Raw genomic sequence first — 17008 nt, 5'->3', positions numbered from 1 at the left:
GCTATGATTTAGAAAACAAAGGCCTGTTCGATTGTCTTCCCCCGGATGGGAAAAAGACTATCTAAAGCGGGGAGTGCAAAGAAAAAGAGAGGAGGGCTGGAGAGCAGACACTTGCAGCTCCCAGCAGAGCACAGTCCAGGGAGTCTGCCAAACAGACTCCAAGCGCTGTGATCTACCCAAGAGCTGCCCACCTCCCTCCCAAGGTAGCTGACGGGCCTCAAAGTAGCATCACCGATAAAAACTTCCTAAAGCCACCTGAATCCCCTTGTGTGACCCAGAAATACTTGGATTTCCTGCGTGGCTCTCCCCCAACAGAATGTACAGGGCTCTGTGAGCCTGGGCGCTCACAGGAACTCTGAACACTGGCATTTGGCTTTGACACATCGACCTCTGAAAGCCAGGTTAACATGAACTTACCATCGGCAATGGCACTGCTCTGACCACTGCCAGGGCCTGAGCCCCTGAGCCTGAGGATGGGAGTCTGGACTGTGGCTCTCCCCCAGGGTGGATGGCAGCCTAGGACTCAGATCTTTCCCCATGCTCCCTGCTCACTCGTTCATCTGGCTTCTTCCAACAGCACTGAGGCCCCTCTCTTAATACAGCTAGAGACTTCCTCTCCAGGGGCCAAGTGTTCTCTATACATCCCTACACCACCATGCCCTTTACCTCTCATTCCCCAGGAACAAACGAGTCTTATCATGCGAGGGTCTCCCCTCTTGTGCCCTTTACCCAGAAAGCTCTAGAGTGAAGGACAGGTAGGTAAGGCACACCTTGGTCTTCCCTGACCTGAGCTTGAAATAGTCATTGCCCTCGAGGTAGTCTCCACCCACCAACCCTTCCCACTACGTAGTTTCTGCTGTGCCCACACACCACCTGGCAGTCACATCCACCCCCACAATGGCGCAGGGTTTCAGCCCTGGTGACAACAAGGGAAGTCAGGCTTTGCAGAAATGTGGTGTTTATTGGGAACCATCTGCCTGCACATCTCGTCTATGTGCGTGTGTGTGTTTGGTCACATTGAGGTCCGTGGCCAGTGATGCAATCAGACAGCCTTGGCCAGCCCCACACGGTTATTGGCCCTGTCAAAGATGCTGTAATACTCCCGGATGAAGACATCCCCCAGGATCCACTGCTGGGAACTATAGTCACCCTGGAAACCATTGGTTCAGAAGCCCTGGTCCTGGGGAAGGCAAGGCGGAGATGACGCTGGTCCCAATCCCATTTGCTGTGCCTAAAGATAGGCGTTTATACCCTACCCACAACTCCTCCTCCTCTGTGACTTCATTTTATCCTTGAAATGACCTTCCCAGATAAACAAGTATTGGATTCATGTCTCAACAGATGAAGAAATTGAGATTCAAAAACTAAAATGACATAATGCAGGATCACCGGGTAGGGTCCTGGCATCCTGAGTCCTGTTCCCTGCACTGGACCCCACTCCCCATCACTCGTCCTCCCCAGCCCCTGCCTCCTGCTCTCAGCACCTACTGCCCTGATGACCAGCCAGAGCAGGCCTGGGGGTGGAGGTCAGTGGTCAGTGGGGCCAAGGGCCGGGTCCCACAAAGCCCAGGCTGGCTAAGTGAACCCTGCACAGAGCTCTAGGCCCCAGGACTTAGAAGTTTGAGCAGCAGAAGGCGGTTCCCATGGGGAGCTGTGGCCCTGCCTACCCCACCCTCCCTGACACCTTGGCGCACCGCCCCTGCTGTTCCCCATTTTTCCCAGGATGAGGCTGAAGTGGCCACAAATGAGGCCCCAGGACAACATGGCCACTCAGAAGGGCCGGTTGGTCCAAACGCATGCCCCTCCATTCTCTGGGGACTCCATACCACTTCTTATCACCACCACCACTGCCTCACCAGGGCCCGACTAGGGGGTGGGGGAGGCAGCTGGTGAAGAAGAAGGGGCAGGAGGAGCCCGGGCTTCCCCTCTGAGACTCATACCTGGCTGGTGTAGGCGGAGGGTGGCAGGGGGTACTTCTTGCCGTGGATCTCGAAGACAACGGTGGACATGCTGCTCAGGCGCCTGCAGTCGATGTCAAACTAAAGAACCAAGGGAGGTCCTCTTACAAGCGGCGAGGGTGGAAGCTGACTGGAAGAGGCCCAGAACCCCTCCTGCCATCCCATGATCCATGGGGCAGGGAGGGAGCCCTGCCTACACCTAGGACCACAGGGAGGCTCTCAGGGTGAGGCCCGGTCCCGAGACATGGTTCTCAAAAGAGCCACCGCAGTCATGAACCCAGGGACAGACCCAAGCTTGGGACCCAGGGGGGTTGCCTCTGTGTCTCCGTGTCTAGGCCCAGCCAGAGCTCACAGGGACGCTGGGAGCACTTGGCTGTCGAGGGGAGAGGGACAGGCTCAGGGTGGAGGAGGAAGAAGGGGCACAGCACAGGCCAGTGTGTCAGGGAGGGCACCCCTCCCAGAGGAACGGGAGGTCAGACGGCAACCGCTCCAGGAGGCATGGGGGCTCCCACAGCAATACAGCCAAAGCCAAAGGCCCCAGCAGAGGCCTCCAGAGAAACCCCAGCCTCAGCTGGGAAATGGGCTCCCTCACCACCTCTGCATCTTCTCGCTTGTGTGAAGGGGCCTCTACTTCAAGGGAACCTTGTGGGGCGGTGGGGCCTGGCCTCACCTCATCGTACTGGCCCGCGGTGGCTCCAATGGCCTGCTGGATGTTGAGGAGGTCACTGCCCGGCCCCACCAGCAGGAAGATGCCGGTGTCCAGGATGGCCTGACAGCCACCGTCACAGGCCACCACCACACCATCGATGGTGACACTGCCGAGGGTATGCAGGACGGCCTCATCCAGCCCTCCCTCCCCAGGTCCTTCCTACCCTCCCCTGCCAGGATCCGAAGTAGGAAGGGAAGGCCCCCAGCCCTCAGCCCCTTCCCTGGCGCCCCTTCCTGGAGGCCCCAGTACTTTCTGAGCCCAGAGAAAAGATCTAAAACCATTTTCTTCCAATTCAGTGGCTAAATTGAAGACATCCCACTTTTCATGGGGCAGAAACTTCAATAAAACAACAAATTCACCCACATTAAGGGGTAGAACGAGTACTATACTCATTGCCTGAGATCTGGTTTCAAGTTTTTGATCTGCCATTTACTTGCTGTGTGTCTCCAGCAAGTTACCCAACCTTTGTGTACTCAGGCTTCCCATCTACAAAATGGGTACATTAATAACCCCTTCCTTGACTTCCTCAAGGGGTGGTCTTGAGGTTCAAACTCGATGTCAGTCCATTATAAAGTGGGGTTAATAGTAGCACCCACCTCATGGGGTCTCAGTGAGGAATAAATGAGACATATAATCATTCAGCACAGTGCCTAGCAGGCGGTAGGTGCCCCAGAAAGGCAGCTGGTCTTGTTCATAAAGTGCAGGTGAATGTGTGGCACTGGCACCGATAAAGGTCACCGACCTTGGAAGTGTCTAGTTCAGATTCTCAGGGGTAGTCTTACGAGCTACTGTGCTGCAGTCCTCAGAGTGTGGTGGCCTGACGCCCAGGCCCTCACATGCCCACACCTGGATCAGCCTCTGGCTGAGGCCCACACAGGATGGCCGCTCAGCCACCTGTCCGCAGTGAACTGCCAGTATTCTTGCACAGGCACGGGTATCCAGTGCAGGGAGCCTGTGTAGTAGGACGGGTCAATGGCCCCCAGCGTGAGCAGGCTCCCCTGGTCATTCCTGAAACCAAGGTGCAGCATGCTGTTTCAGCGAGGCTCGGAAAAGCGGTGCCCAGCCCCACCCCGGGGCCAACACCACTGAGACCCAGCCCACCCTCCTCCGCCCCACCCCTAACCCATGCTTCGGATGAGGTCTCCAGCCTCCTCTGGCTCCCGGCTTGCTCTGATGTCAGCGGCAGCACCCTTTCTTCTGAGCACTGCAGCCCCCAGCCCGACCCCAGAGGAAGTAACCCACCCCACAGGTCCTGGAACTGCCAGGCTGTGCCCCAGCCACCCTCGGGTGTGCCCAGCTGTCTCCCTATGCCCCTACTCCCTGTCAGCTGCCACCCAGGGCTTTCTGCCTCCAGTAGGAAAGGGGATCTTCAACGGAATCTACACTTTGGATGGAAACTGCCACCCGAACGCAAATCCCCTCTGTTCCTCCTGGGGCTGTGTCTCACACATGGCTGGGAAACATACACTGTACCCACTCACTTCCGGAGCACTGCCCTGGGCTCCTAGAACTCATCCAGCCCATCCCAGCTCCCGGCTCTGCTGCACGCTTTCTCCCCAGATAACGCCCACTCCTCCCTCAGCAAAGCCTGCCCTGGCTGCCCTCAGCTGGGGCTTCTTCCCCTGTTATTCAGCCTCTGACACACCCAAATCTCCCCTGCAGCGCCCTTATCACAACTGTTTGATTACGATAACGTGTATAACGGTGTGGTGTCTGCCTCTCCTGCTAGAATGTTAACTGCCAGTTTGTCTTATCTGCTGATGTGTCCCCATCTCTGGCAGAGCCCCTGCACATAGTAAGGGCCCGGTAAGTATCTTCTGAGTGAATAAATGCATGAGTGAATACACTAATTAGCTCCCAACTGCCTTCCCCTGCCTCAGCCATCCAGCAGCTTCGCCTGGGGAGGGTCCATTTCTCTCCTCCCTGCCATCCTCCCCTCTGTCTGAGCCAAGCTGCATCATCACAGGATGCAGGGAGGTAGAGTAGGAGGCACAGGGTTGGGAGCAGGAGCCCCAGGCTCCAGGCCTGGCTCGGCCACCACCACTCAGGGTGTTGGTCCCTCCCCAAGCCTCAGCTTCCTCCCTAGTGAAAGGAGTAGGTTGGACTCCTTTGGAGTCAGCTGTAAAAGTCTGTGCATCTCAATGACACCAGCAAATGGTTATTGAGGCCCTGCCACTTTGTGAAAAAGAACTTGAAAGCCCCTGTGCAGAGGTGGGATTGGGCTTTGTTTTTTGAATGCCAGAAAGGAAAGTCAAATTTTGGTCCAGTGAACTCTGGCTGCATAAATCAGTGTATCATGGGCCTTTGGACAAGAGGTTGGATGTGCCTGGAAAGGAGAAGGTTTGCTTGGATGCTGGCGACTACCCTTGAGTTGAAGCATCCCCGAGGGGTGGACACTGTCCTCAGCTGACAGTCCTTACAAGGACATCAAACTTAGGCCCTAGCTGGGCACAGCTCCTACCTGCTCATGTAGACTGAGAACAGGTCTTGGGCCACCAGGTGCCTCTGCATCATGTTGTCAAACATGGGCACTGACCACTCAGAGGCAAGAGAGGGACAGGCCAGCCCCAGGATCCCATCAAACTCGGAGTAGGTGAAGATGTCACCAGCTTCCTGGGTGCTCAGGCCCACAGTCTGGTGGGAGTCCACAATGTTAGAGACCTGCAGGAGAATCATGTGGAGGCCCTGAACTTCCTTCTCAGAGGCCTGGGTGCCTCAAGGGGGAAGAAATGGAAGGAGGGGGAGGATACTGAAGAGGGTTCTTGACCTCCAACCCTCACCTTGGCTCCCACCCCCAGCCACACTTGGCCTCATCCTCCCACAAGCCCTGCAACCACTACTGGAATCAGCTTCAGAAGCAGACCTGGGTCCTAAACTAAAATCCTGCCCGGGTGGGACATGGGCCACCCCTGCCAGGGCAAAAAGAAATCTGGACAGAGAGGTGGGGCATAAGCTAGGTGTAGGCCCCAAGTCCCAGCCCAAGTGGCCCCTGCCACACGCGCCTCCCTGCCAGCTCTCCCCACTGTCAGAGCAGAGGCTGGGGGCGGGCAGCAAAAGTGACCTAGATAAGGAAATGAGAGCACAGAATAGAAAAAAAGCTGGTTGTTTACTGGCAAGAGTGACAGCTGAGGGAAAGACATACTCCAGGAAAGAACAGGCACCGAGGGTGCTCCTGCCTGGGTCCTGGGTGGGAGGAAGAGCAAGCTGGTGGCCGCGTCCTGGGCAGCTGCAGAATAGCACCTGCTGTCTCCACACCTGCTGAGTCAGACTAAGACAGGGCTTCCCCGGGCCGGGAAGGCAGGTGCGAGGGTGCGAGGTTGGGATGGTGGTTGGGGGAAGGGGGAGGCAGTTCATGCACCCTGGGGGATGTTGTGTGAGGAAGCCGCCTGAGCTCAGACCCTCGTGGTGGTGGCATTCAGAGCTGGCAGACAGGAGCACTGCCTTTGCTGGGTCTGCCAGCCTCTTGTGGCGGTGACTGAGAGCAGGGAGACTGCCTCTACCACAGGCTCCAAGATTTCTTGAAGAGGAACAGCCACGACGAGGCAGAGGCAGAGGGACGCTTTCCACTTCGTTAGTGGAAAAGCTGGCAGAGCCACTCACATCCAGGTAGTTGGTCAGAGACTTGCTGGCCACCACCCCAGAGCTGGAGTGCTTCCAGCTGACCACATAATGGTGATTCCTCAGGAAGTCCTCCAGGAGCCCGTGCTCCTTCAGGGTCCTCCTCAGCGACTTCCCTTTGTGCAGAGGAACCCTGAGGAGATGGGGAAGAATTCGTAAGGAGGGTGTGCATCTCCCGCAGGCTGTCCAGCCTCCCAGAAGTGGGCTCCATAAACCACTCCCTACCCTCTGTTCCCAGCCAGCTTTCCGATCAATGGCCCACTGACCCCAGGCCAATGGCTCTCAAATTTTTTAAAATCATAACTCAAAGTAAGAAATGTATTTTACATCAGTTCAAAAATCACTGCCTATCCTTACTAACTGCAGTGCACTCTCATATTTTCTACGGCTTTTCTCTTTTTCTAATGCTGGTGGAGACCCATTAGAGGTATTTTGCAACCCACTAATGAGTTTCGAAACCCATGGTTTGAAAGGCACTAAGCACATTATCACTCATTCAGTCACCAAATTCTTGCTGTGCCAGACACTACACAGGGCATGGGGGACACAATATTGGAAAGGGCACCATCTCTGCCCGCCGGAAGCGCACTGTCTGCAGTAAAAAACGACGTCTCCCACATGCTGGCAAATGCTAAGACAATAATCCTGCCCTCTGCCAAGCCCCTTTCTCCACTCTCTGGATAGCTTTTACCCTAAGATGAGTGGAAAATTCTCAAAGTGTTTCTCAGCACAGAGCCTGGTCTCACAGGGGCCTCCTGAGGAAGCTTGAGTTTTAGATGATGGAGGCAGATCAACAGTGGAGAGATCAAGAGAGGAAATGCAGAAGCTGGTTCTAGACCTGGCGCTGCCCTATCTGTGTCAACTTGGGTGGCTCCCCAAAGCCCTCTGAGCTTCAGCTCCCTTAGGTTAACCCCTTCCTTTCTAGCCGTTCTCCTGGCCCTGCCTTTGACTAGCCCTGTGGCTTAACCTCTCTGGTCCTTAGTTTCCTCTCCTGTAGATAGAAGTAGAACTTGGTGATTCCCACAGTCCCGTGTACCTCTAAGAATCGCGTGGTCCTCCTCTGTGAGACTGCTGAGATGTGCTTTGAGAGCCATACAATGGCAGCTGTTCACTTCCCAAGTGCTGGGGCAGATAGCGTCCCTGGGACCTGGAGGAACTGTATTTTCAGGACTGCCACAAAGATTCCTGGCCAGTTGAAGGCACGCTGACCCCTTTTCAGGGATCCAGATTTGTCAGGGCGGGATCGGAGCTTCTCTGTGCTCAGGATTTGACCAGACTCAAACCTGAGCACCTGCAGATTACTGTGTGATGTCATGGCGAGAGTGCAAGTCCACCAGAGGCCGAGTCCAAGCTCCTCCATTACTAGTCATGCAGCCTCAGACAGCTCAGGGACCCTCCTTAGAAACCCTTCCTAAACAACAGTGTCTCCTCTATAAAATGCAAATGATAATATCTACTTAATCCATGAGGATTTGTGGCTTAGTGGAGTGCTTGGCACCTAGGAGCAAATGGCTCAATCAATGTCGGTTATTATTTTGGGAGGAGAACCTGGGATCTTCACCCACAAAGACTTAGTATAATAGAGAACTTTATTTTGTTTAAGAAATGCATATATAGCTCTTACAGTGTGCACTGTTTGAAGCCTTTTTTAAATATTAACTCTCCTCACAACATCCCTATGAGATGGACACTACCATTATTCAAATTTTATGAACAGAGGAGGAAACTGAGGCATAGAGAGTTAAGTTAGTGATGCAGCTGGGGATCAAACCCCAGGCAGTTTCACTCCAGAGCCAGGCCCTATTCCCCCAGTTGCCCATCTGGCTCCCTGTTCTTTTCACCACACTGTGAAGTGCTGGAGTGAACAGAAGCAAAGGTCCCAGCATGCAAAGGCAAGACTGACAGGGAGCTGTTGAACTTGCAGCACTTCTCCCAAGACTCCCTGGGGGACCAATGGCTGGAAGACCAAGGACAGACCTCCCAGAGAGGACGACGAGATGCCCTTGCCCTCCCCTGGGCTCTGATGTTCACCTGGTGATGGCATTGACCTTGGAGAGAGCAAAGACTGCAAGGAGCACCACAAGGCACCTCATCCTGGCCCGCAGGCTGGCCACTGCTCCAGCCAGAGCCCGATCCACAGCCTTCATAGAGGGAGCCAGGTGTCCTGTGGCTGGAAGCCCAGACTTCAGAGATAGCTCCTGACTATAGGTCACTCCACAAATACAGTGAGAGAGTGCTTAGGATACCTAAGAACCATGCTGATAAGGACCACTCACACTGAGTCAGGCCATTTGTGGCCCTTATCAGCATGGGTCTTAGGTATTCTGAGTGTTATCTGAGAATATCTGTATTCCAGGGACTTCAAAGTTGAAAGATATACATGCTTGGTCTTCAGGCTGAGAAATGTCAACATAGGCCTCTCTGACCTGCTCCCCACTTGCAGACGGGACTTCTCGAGCCAACACAGGGGAGGCGTTGCCAGAAATGTGTTCCATGTTCCACCTTATGCTCTGTAAGAGGCCTGTTCCCCGCAGATCCCACTCCAGCCTTATCTGCCTCTCCTCCTGCGATCTGACTCCACCGGAAGCTGGTAGCCGGCCCTATCCGTGAATCTGCCCCCAGCCCAGTTTTCCAGTGGCAGGGGGACTCGGTCTTCCCCCAGAGTGGCATCTGTGGCAGAGAGGAATTGTTCGTTCTGTCATCCCCGTGAGTGGAGCTTGGGGTTTAGCGCACAGAGCAGGTGTGGCCTCCACTCCCACAGAGCACAGTCTAAGACAGAAGGCAGGCCCGAGGCACAGGCACCCCTAGGGACACAGGCCCTGTTCCACGGTGGAAGGGTGCTGAGGAGGGGAGGGGTAAATCGATGCCACATCACAATGGCATTGGAAGAACAGGGCAGGGCTGAACCAGGAAGGCAGACAAGTGCCCCCGCATAGAAGAAGGGAAATACGGCAGTGATAGGGCAGGGAACAGCTTAGGCCAAAACTCAGCCTCTGAGTCCCATTGGAGTGTGCAGACAGAGCCCCTCAGAAGCACATGTGCAGGGGTGTGTTGAGTAGAGACCCCTAGAGTCTAGGCCAGAGATTCTCTGAGGCTTGTAGCCAGAGAGAGAGTCAGGATAAGAAGGAAAACAAAGGCTGTGGCCATGAAGCTGATGGAGAAGATCGTGTTCCAAGGACCAGGGGAGGCTAACGCTGGCAAATCAGGACCGTGTAAGGGTTAGGTCGGCAAAATAGGAAGGCAAGGGCTTCAGGTCCATGGGAGAGTAGGAGAGCACGATGCCAGCCGCCCAATGCCTGGCAGGACAGATGTCCACGTGGAGAGGGAGGCCTGGTGGGGACGTAAGAAAGGGCAGGCAGGAGCAGCCAAAGAGGCTGGCATGTGGAAAGGGACAGGCTCTGCAGTTGCATACATTTGATTTGCAAGGGCCTCAGGAGGGAGACTTAGTAGGCCAGTCAACAGAACTGATGTTTTGTAGCAGAATTAGGAATGCGGCGAGACCTGATCCCCGCCATGGCAATGCCTCCCGCCCTGCCGCATCCCTTCACAAAGCTGATGGCCAGGTCCCCAGAAGGCCAGGACACTGCCGCTCCCCATGCCCTGGGAAGTAACCACAAACACATCCAGCTGTCTTGTGGCACCCACCCTCCCCAGATGCCAGGAGCAGAGATCAAAGTCAACGCTAAATAGCACAGCTTGCTTCCCGATTTCTTCCCTGAGGAGGCCGCCCTGCCAAGCCAAGGCCTGCATGCCCCACACTGATGGCCCTGCCTCTGAGCAGTGCTTCCTGCCACACAAGCACCAAATGTGATGTGCTCAAGGAATAGTAGGTGCTCAAGGAATGTTTGGTTAAGCAAATGAATGAGTGCATGGCCTTGCCACTACTTTTGAGAAGCAGCCGGAGAAGTAGCAGGTGACATCCTTATGATGTCCTGCATACAAGGAGATGGCGGCTCAGAGAGGTCAAAGGGTTGGCCTGTAATGAAGACAGAGCTTGGAACTGTCCTGAGACTCCTAGTCTAACACACTGCACACTACACCACAGGCTCAATGTGTTTACAATATCAGGTGTGAAGGCAGCTCTGCTTCAAGCTCACTCCTCCCCACCTCTGGAAACCCCTCAGGATAGTAATATCCATGTGCCATGGGCCCTGTCTGCAGCATCTAGGGCTAGGGTTCTCTGGGATTAGCAAGATCAGGAGGAAGAAGGGCTGCACCACTCTGCCTCATGTCACCAGTGACCCAACCTGAACCCAGCAACAAAGTCTCCTGAACAAAGACCCTGGACATCAGGCTCAGCCAACTCTTCCACTGGAAGGTGACTCTCAAAGCCAAGAATCAAAGACCCTTAGCACTGGTTGCTCTGTGTTTGTTCACAAGATTGGAATCAGTCTAACAGCATTCAGTTGCACACTATTAAGAACCCTGACCCAGAGAGCACAAAGCATTAGGAGAGCTTATCCCGGCAGGCCAAGAACTGCAACAACTTTAAGGGTGCAGGGAAGGTCATGTGATAGAATTAAGAAGAGTCAAAGAGACCCAAATTTATATTCCAGCTCCACTTTTTATTAGCTGGGTGACTTGGAAACGTAGTTAAGCATTCTAAACTTCTGTTTGCTCATCTGTGAAATGGAGCTTTTTAAAGGAGTAAATGCAGAGTGTCTGACACTAAGTAAATATACCATAAATATTATAGATTTTTAGTGGGCTGAATAATATTCTGAGAGTCTTCCTTATGTAGAAAGTCTGTTTTCTGCTTTCTCTTTATCTCATGAAAGGAAAAGCCTGCTCTGCCTTTCTTTGCCTCACAAAAGGTGTGTGCAGAGCAGAAAGCAGAAGTCACCTGCAGGGTTTTCAGGGCACTGTTGCCTGAAACCTAAGCCCATGTGAGAACCCAAGGCTCCTTGGAGGATGCAGAAGGAAGAAGCAAGAGAGACAGGCAGGTCTTGAGTGGCAGGGCCTTGAGCCCTGCTCCATGGTGGTAGCCCAGGGAAGTGGAAAGCCCAGAGAAGAGCGGCTGTGTGGCCTGTCTGGGGGAGTATGACTAAGGCAGCTTCCAGAAGATTGGGTTGGCCCAGACAGGGCATGGAAGCAACGGGGGCTGGGGCAGGGACAACAAAGACCTGGCATGCTGGAGAGTCACCTGGATCAAAACACAACAATGGGGCATTGACAAAAGTGACCAAGATTTATTTTCCTCTCAACCTTGGGGAGGAAAGCAGGGATAGGCAGGAGGGTCAGTGGGGGAGGAAGGGAGGGATGCACCACCAGCCTGACTCAGCAACAAACTCTCCTGGACGATGGCCCTGGATGCCAGACTCCGCCACCCCTTTCCGTGCATTTGGAAGATGGGGGCACACTGCGGAAATTCAATGGATTTACAAAAGACAAAAAGACCTGCTGCTCTGTACACACCTGAGATTTGGACTAGCGCCGTGAGCTTGTAACTCTCACATTTTACAGATGAGGAAATAGGACCGGAGACTGAGGTGAGTCATTCAGAGTCACGCAACTGTAGTCATTTGTGAGTCATATTTACAGAAAGCCAAACACATGCCCAGCACTTGATACTCTTATCTTTGATCCTTACATGACCCTCTCAGTATCTCTGCCTCGAGCCTTTGGAAGAGGAAAATGAGACACTTAGAAGTAACTTGCTCAAGGTCACACCACTTTGTAGTTGACCGAGGACTTGAGCCCAGGATGGTCACACATGCACTCCCAGGGGCTGTACTCCCTGTCACCTGGTCCCCTGCAGCACATGGCATCATCTCATTGGACTTCCCCCGCTTTTCACAGTGGGGTCACGCATTAGATCCTTCCATCTCCCATCCAATTATGGGATCCTTAGTCTCTGTGTCCATAGCAAATCCATAGAAGATGCTCAAGAAATTGACTTGAATTGGCTTTATTGGCGCTCATATTTGAGTGGAGATCAGAAGTGGAGATCAAGGTGTTACAGTAGGTGGCTAGCCGGGTATGAGTACGGCAGAAGACTCTCCATACACACATCAGGAGTGTTTGGTGACCATCAGGCTGTTGTTAACTGTCTCTCTAAAGTAATAATTGGTCACAGCCAGCACCAGCAATAGGCAGTCTCCTAGTTGATAGAAAACACCTGGAACTGGTGATCAGCAGCTTCCCAATAAGCTCTCAGGAGTCAGGAGAAATAATGCAAGATCCCGGAAGTATGCCAACGTATAAAACCCCAAGTCACGAGGTCAAGCCACGCATTTGGTCTCAAGTCGCCTGTTTGGCCCTCTTCCAAGAGTACTTTCCTTCCTTTCCTTACTGCACTAAAGCTTTTTAGTAAACTTTCTCTCCTGCTCTAAAACTTACCTCGGTCTCTCCTTCTGTTCTTTCGCCCCTCAGTTGAATTCTTTTTTCTGGGGAGGCAAGAATTGAGGTTGCTGCAGACCTGTACAGATAACTACCACTGCGAACAAAACGGGGTGTCCCTGGGCACCGATTTGTTATAGCCACTTTGTGGGTCAGTCCCCAGGCTCAAGGAATCTAGACCAAGGGGAGTCATCCCCCTCCAGCACCAGGTAACCAGTGGGATGAAATCTTACCGTGGCTTTTCTAAAAACTTGTTAGAATTTTTAGAATTCTGCAATTAGCAAAAGATGACTGAATCGTGTCCACACTTGAAAAGCCTCAGAGCCTGAAGGAGACTAAGGGGCCCTGGGGCATACTGTAGGACAAAGAGAGAGCAATGGCTCAAGTGGAAGAGACCCCAGGAGGTGGAGACCTAACAAGCATCGCCCTGCACATTTGTAGAAATCCCCACCCTTCTTCTTCCTCCTTGTGAAATGGCCCCTGTGCATGGTGTAATGGCCTGTCCACGTGCTGAGGTCAGCAGAACATTTGGGTGAGAATAACTCCCAGCCTCCATACCTGCACAGTTATTTGTTCTGCATTAAGTGGCCTGAGCCCTGGAAACCTCTGCTCAATGCATCATGGAATTGCCAAGTCCTCTTGGGAGAAAGAATGGGGCGTGGGCCCCACCTGCTCATGGAAGAGCATATTATTAGTTCTGAGAAATAGCAATAGTGAAACCCATTCCTGGTTCCTGAATGGGAACCATGCAGGTCTCTGGGCAGGGAGGGCGGCACCCAGCAGAGAGAAGCCCATAGGTTGGTCAACCAGCACCTCATCAGGCCAATCCCATCTCAGGAGCTTTTACCAGCAGAGACCTGCAGACCAAGCTCCTAACCACCAGGAGTCTGGCCCTATCCACTTTCCCAGCCTCATCTCTGCAGCTTCCCAGACAGGAACAGGCACAAACACTCATCATGCCTCAATCATGACACGCATGACCCTGTCTCCACACTCTGCTCAGTGCTTCATTGAGATTGGAACACCCTCCCCACCTCCTCTCCATCTTGGAGAAACTTACCTAATACTCTTTTATTCGTTTCAATGTGACATGCAACTTCTCTCCTCACTGTGCTTTTACCTATGCTATACCTCTGCTCTAATGCCCTTCTCTCTATTTTCTGCCTACCCAACTTCTTCAAGATTCTGCTCAAAAGATATATCCTATGGGCTGGGCATTGGCTCAGTGGCTCACGCCTGGAATCCCAACAATTTGAGAGACTGAGGCAGGAGGATCATTTGAGCCCAGGAGTTCAAGAGCAGCCTGGGAAACATAATGAGACCCCATCTCTGTTGTAAATAAATACAGAAATAATTTTAGAAAATGGTATGTCCTGTGTGAAGCCTTTTCTTATATCGCCTATGAGATCAATTAGGAACAGGTTTGGCTGCAAGTAATTGAAAATCTGACTACGGTGGTTTAAATAGCAGTTTATTTTTCTCACAGAACAAGAAGTCCAGAAAAATATGGAATTGGTTCAATGGACACCACTACAATTCATTTGGCCTTTTCCTTATGGCTGTAAATGGCTGTTACAGAACCAAACATCACATCCCATCTCAAAGCAAGAAGAAGGGGAAGTGGGAAGACACAGTACCAGCAGACTGCTCATGCCTGATGAACTTCATTTTATAGCTCCCAGCTACAAGGTAGTCTGGAAAACTGAGGATTGCACCTTTTTGTCTGTATAGTGGAAGCAGACAATCAGGTGCTGTTGAGCCCACTCACATTGTCTGCAGTAACCACCCACGTCACCACCAGCACAGTTTGCTCCTCGGTCTGAGATGTTCTCAGAGTGTTTATCTCACTGCTGAGTGATGGCTTACACATCAGCCTCCCTCTGGACTAAGAACTCAAGGGTATGAATTTTGTCTGAATTATCTCTGTAACTCTAAACACCTAGAACAATGCCTAACCTACAATAGGCACTCAGTAAATGTTAAATTCATCCTCCCATTCACTCAACAGCTATAGACAGAGGTAAGCAAATGAGGCCATGGGACTTCCTTCCCAAAAGAGGTCTCCAGTGGCCGAAATCAGGGAGTAAGTGCCCAGGTGACCCATGTATGAACAGTCAGTGGCCTGTGGCCCACCACAGCTATACCTCCTCCTCTCTGACAATGAGGTCACCTGGCCCTTGTGCCAAGCACTAAGCATGTAGAGGTGAGTAAGTTCCTCTCCCTGCCCTGAGGGAGCCTGTAGTCCAGTGGAACACACAGACATGTAGGCAACTAAGTATAATTCAATGCATGAGTCCTTTTCTTGGCTTATGGACCAGTGCCACTGGGGAAGGGAGAGTAGAGCACTAGACACCATGAGGAAGGGCAGGGAGCTTCACCCAGGGATGAGCTGGTATATTGACCATGTTCTCTGATTTTCCATATTCTTGATGCCCTGGCATCTGTGGCCTTAATCCTTGACAGACTGCCCCTCACAGGACTAGCTAATTCCTAGGGATGGCAAATGACTCCCTTGTGAGCGTGTCTTTGATATACAAACCAACCCACCCAGAGCCCACACCCCCAACCCTCTCCTTTATCAAACTCTCAAAGAGCAAGCTAATTTTCTCCCTGCCCTAAACCACCCCAGGGTCAAATACCACTCCTCTAGCCCAGAGTCCGCTGAAATTACTCAAACTATACAATTCTAAGCTTATTCAGAATACCTACCCTGCGTCACCCATTCCTTCATGTAACAATGCAATAAAGGCTCTATGTCACACTTTCCTTTCCCTTGACCATCCCGGACAACTCTCCCACAATCTCCACCCCCTGACTGACCCCAGTGCTTCCCCATGTGGCCCTACATGCCTCCTATGCCTAGGGGTCTGTACGTACAAACTTCTTCCTTCATGAAAATCATGTCCCTGTCTGCATGTCCTACCATACCTAATTAAAACAAACCCCAGGTATAAATTTCAGAACAGCTGGCTAGAAGGAATATAATGGGGCTGGTCCTGGGGAGCAGCTAGCACATCCCTGGGCAGATCTAGCCAGGAAACCCAGCTGACAGGTGCTGCACTGATCAAGGTAACACTGAGATGCTGACTTAGATACAGAGCGAGAGATGAGATGATCCCTGGGAGATCCTCCTGCCCCTAGTCTGGACCCTCTTTGATGCTCCCAACTTGAGAACTAGACATTAGTTTCATGATGCTCCTGTCACCAATATTTCAAGATAATTTGGGAAGTGGTGAGGGGAGATTCAGCTGCTCCCTTAGCAAGGCATCAAGCTTGATCACATAACAGTGAATGTTGGCGAGCACTGCCGCTGACCAGGCAGCATCCTAAGCCCTTTATATGTATAAAATCACTTCTTCCCAGTCACAGACCACCACAATCCTGTAATTGAGGTACTATCTGTCTCATTTTAAGGGAAGTGAAGCACAGATCCGTTCAATAACCTGCCCAAGATCACACAGTCAATAAGGGGCAGGCCCGGGATTCAGACTTAGGTAGCATGACTCTAGAATGAGTGCCCTGAATGGCGACAACACGAAGTCGGGGCTGACGCTTGCAGCTTTGTTACTGCAGTGCCCAGCAGGCACCGCGGAGATGGGGGCAGATGTCTGGAAGCAGAGGAGGTGATGAGTGGAAAGCAGGAGATGAAGGCTACTTTCTTCCTGGGCAGCCACTGGCGGAACCAGGCTTTGCTCTCTCACCCAGGGTGCGGTGCAGAGTCTCCACCGGACTCCACCACAGGGAGGAAGACCGAGGCTACCCAGCCTCCTGGCTGCTGGCCGTGGCTCTAGCCCACTCTTGCCTGTGTGTCAAGAGAGAATCCAAAACAAGTTTCCTTTTGCTCTAAAGGGCATGATTAGGACAATTGACAAAATAGTCTAGATCAGATGATAGTATTGTTCTGATGTTAATTTCCTGACTTCTATATTTGTACCAATTTTCATGTTAATATTTACAAGAAAATATCCTTGATTTGGGAGGAATACTGAAGTAAAGAGTATTATGTCAGGCCGGGCACAGTGGCTCATGCCTGTAATCCCAGCACTTTGGGAGGCTGAGGTAGGTGGATCACTGAGGTCAGGAGTTCAAGGCCAGCCTGGCAAACACGGTGAAACCCCGTCTCTACCAAAAATACAAAATTAGCCAGGTGGGGTGGCAGCTGCCTGTAATCCCAGCTACTTGGGAGTCTGAGGCAGGAGAATTGATTGAACCAGGAAGCGGAGGTTGCAGTGAGCCGAGACTGTGCCATTGCACTCCAGCCTGGACAACAAGAGTAAAACCAAGTCTCAAAAAAAAACCAAAAAGAGTATTATGTCTGTAACTTGCTTCCTAAAAGATCCAGGGGAAGAAAAACGTACATATATCTTCTATATAACTTATATAG

The 17008-nt window shown here is 52.3% G+C and overlaps 1 protein-coding gene across 1 annotated transcript; it reads right to left on the bottom strand.

The window, feature by feature from the left end:
- Nucleotides 1-1042: 1042 nt before the first annotated feature.
- Nucleotides 1043-8378, bottom strand: LOC112609313 (chymosin-like). Its single transcript, XM_025361877.1, is given in 7 exon segments — nucleotides 1043-1180; nucleotides 1941-2039; nucleotides 2629-2773; nucleotides 3562-3675; nucleotides 5129-5328; nucleotides 6268-6418; nucleotides 8317-8378. Coding segments are annotated over 7 exon segments (909 nt in total).
- Between the last annotated feature and the right edge of the window lie 8630 nt (nucleotides 8379-17008).

Source organism: Theropithecus gelada, chromosome 1, assembly GCF_003255815.1.
Source record: "Theropithecus gelada isolate Dixy chromosome 1, Tgel_1.0, whole genome shotgun sequence".
NCBI classification, from domain to species: Eukaryota; Metazoa; Chordata; class Mammalia; order Primates; family Cercopithecidae; genus Theropithecus; species Theropithecus gelada.
Note: the sequence above shows the minus strand (reverse complement) of the source record. Positions and strands in the feature narration are given on the sequence as shown.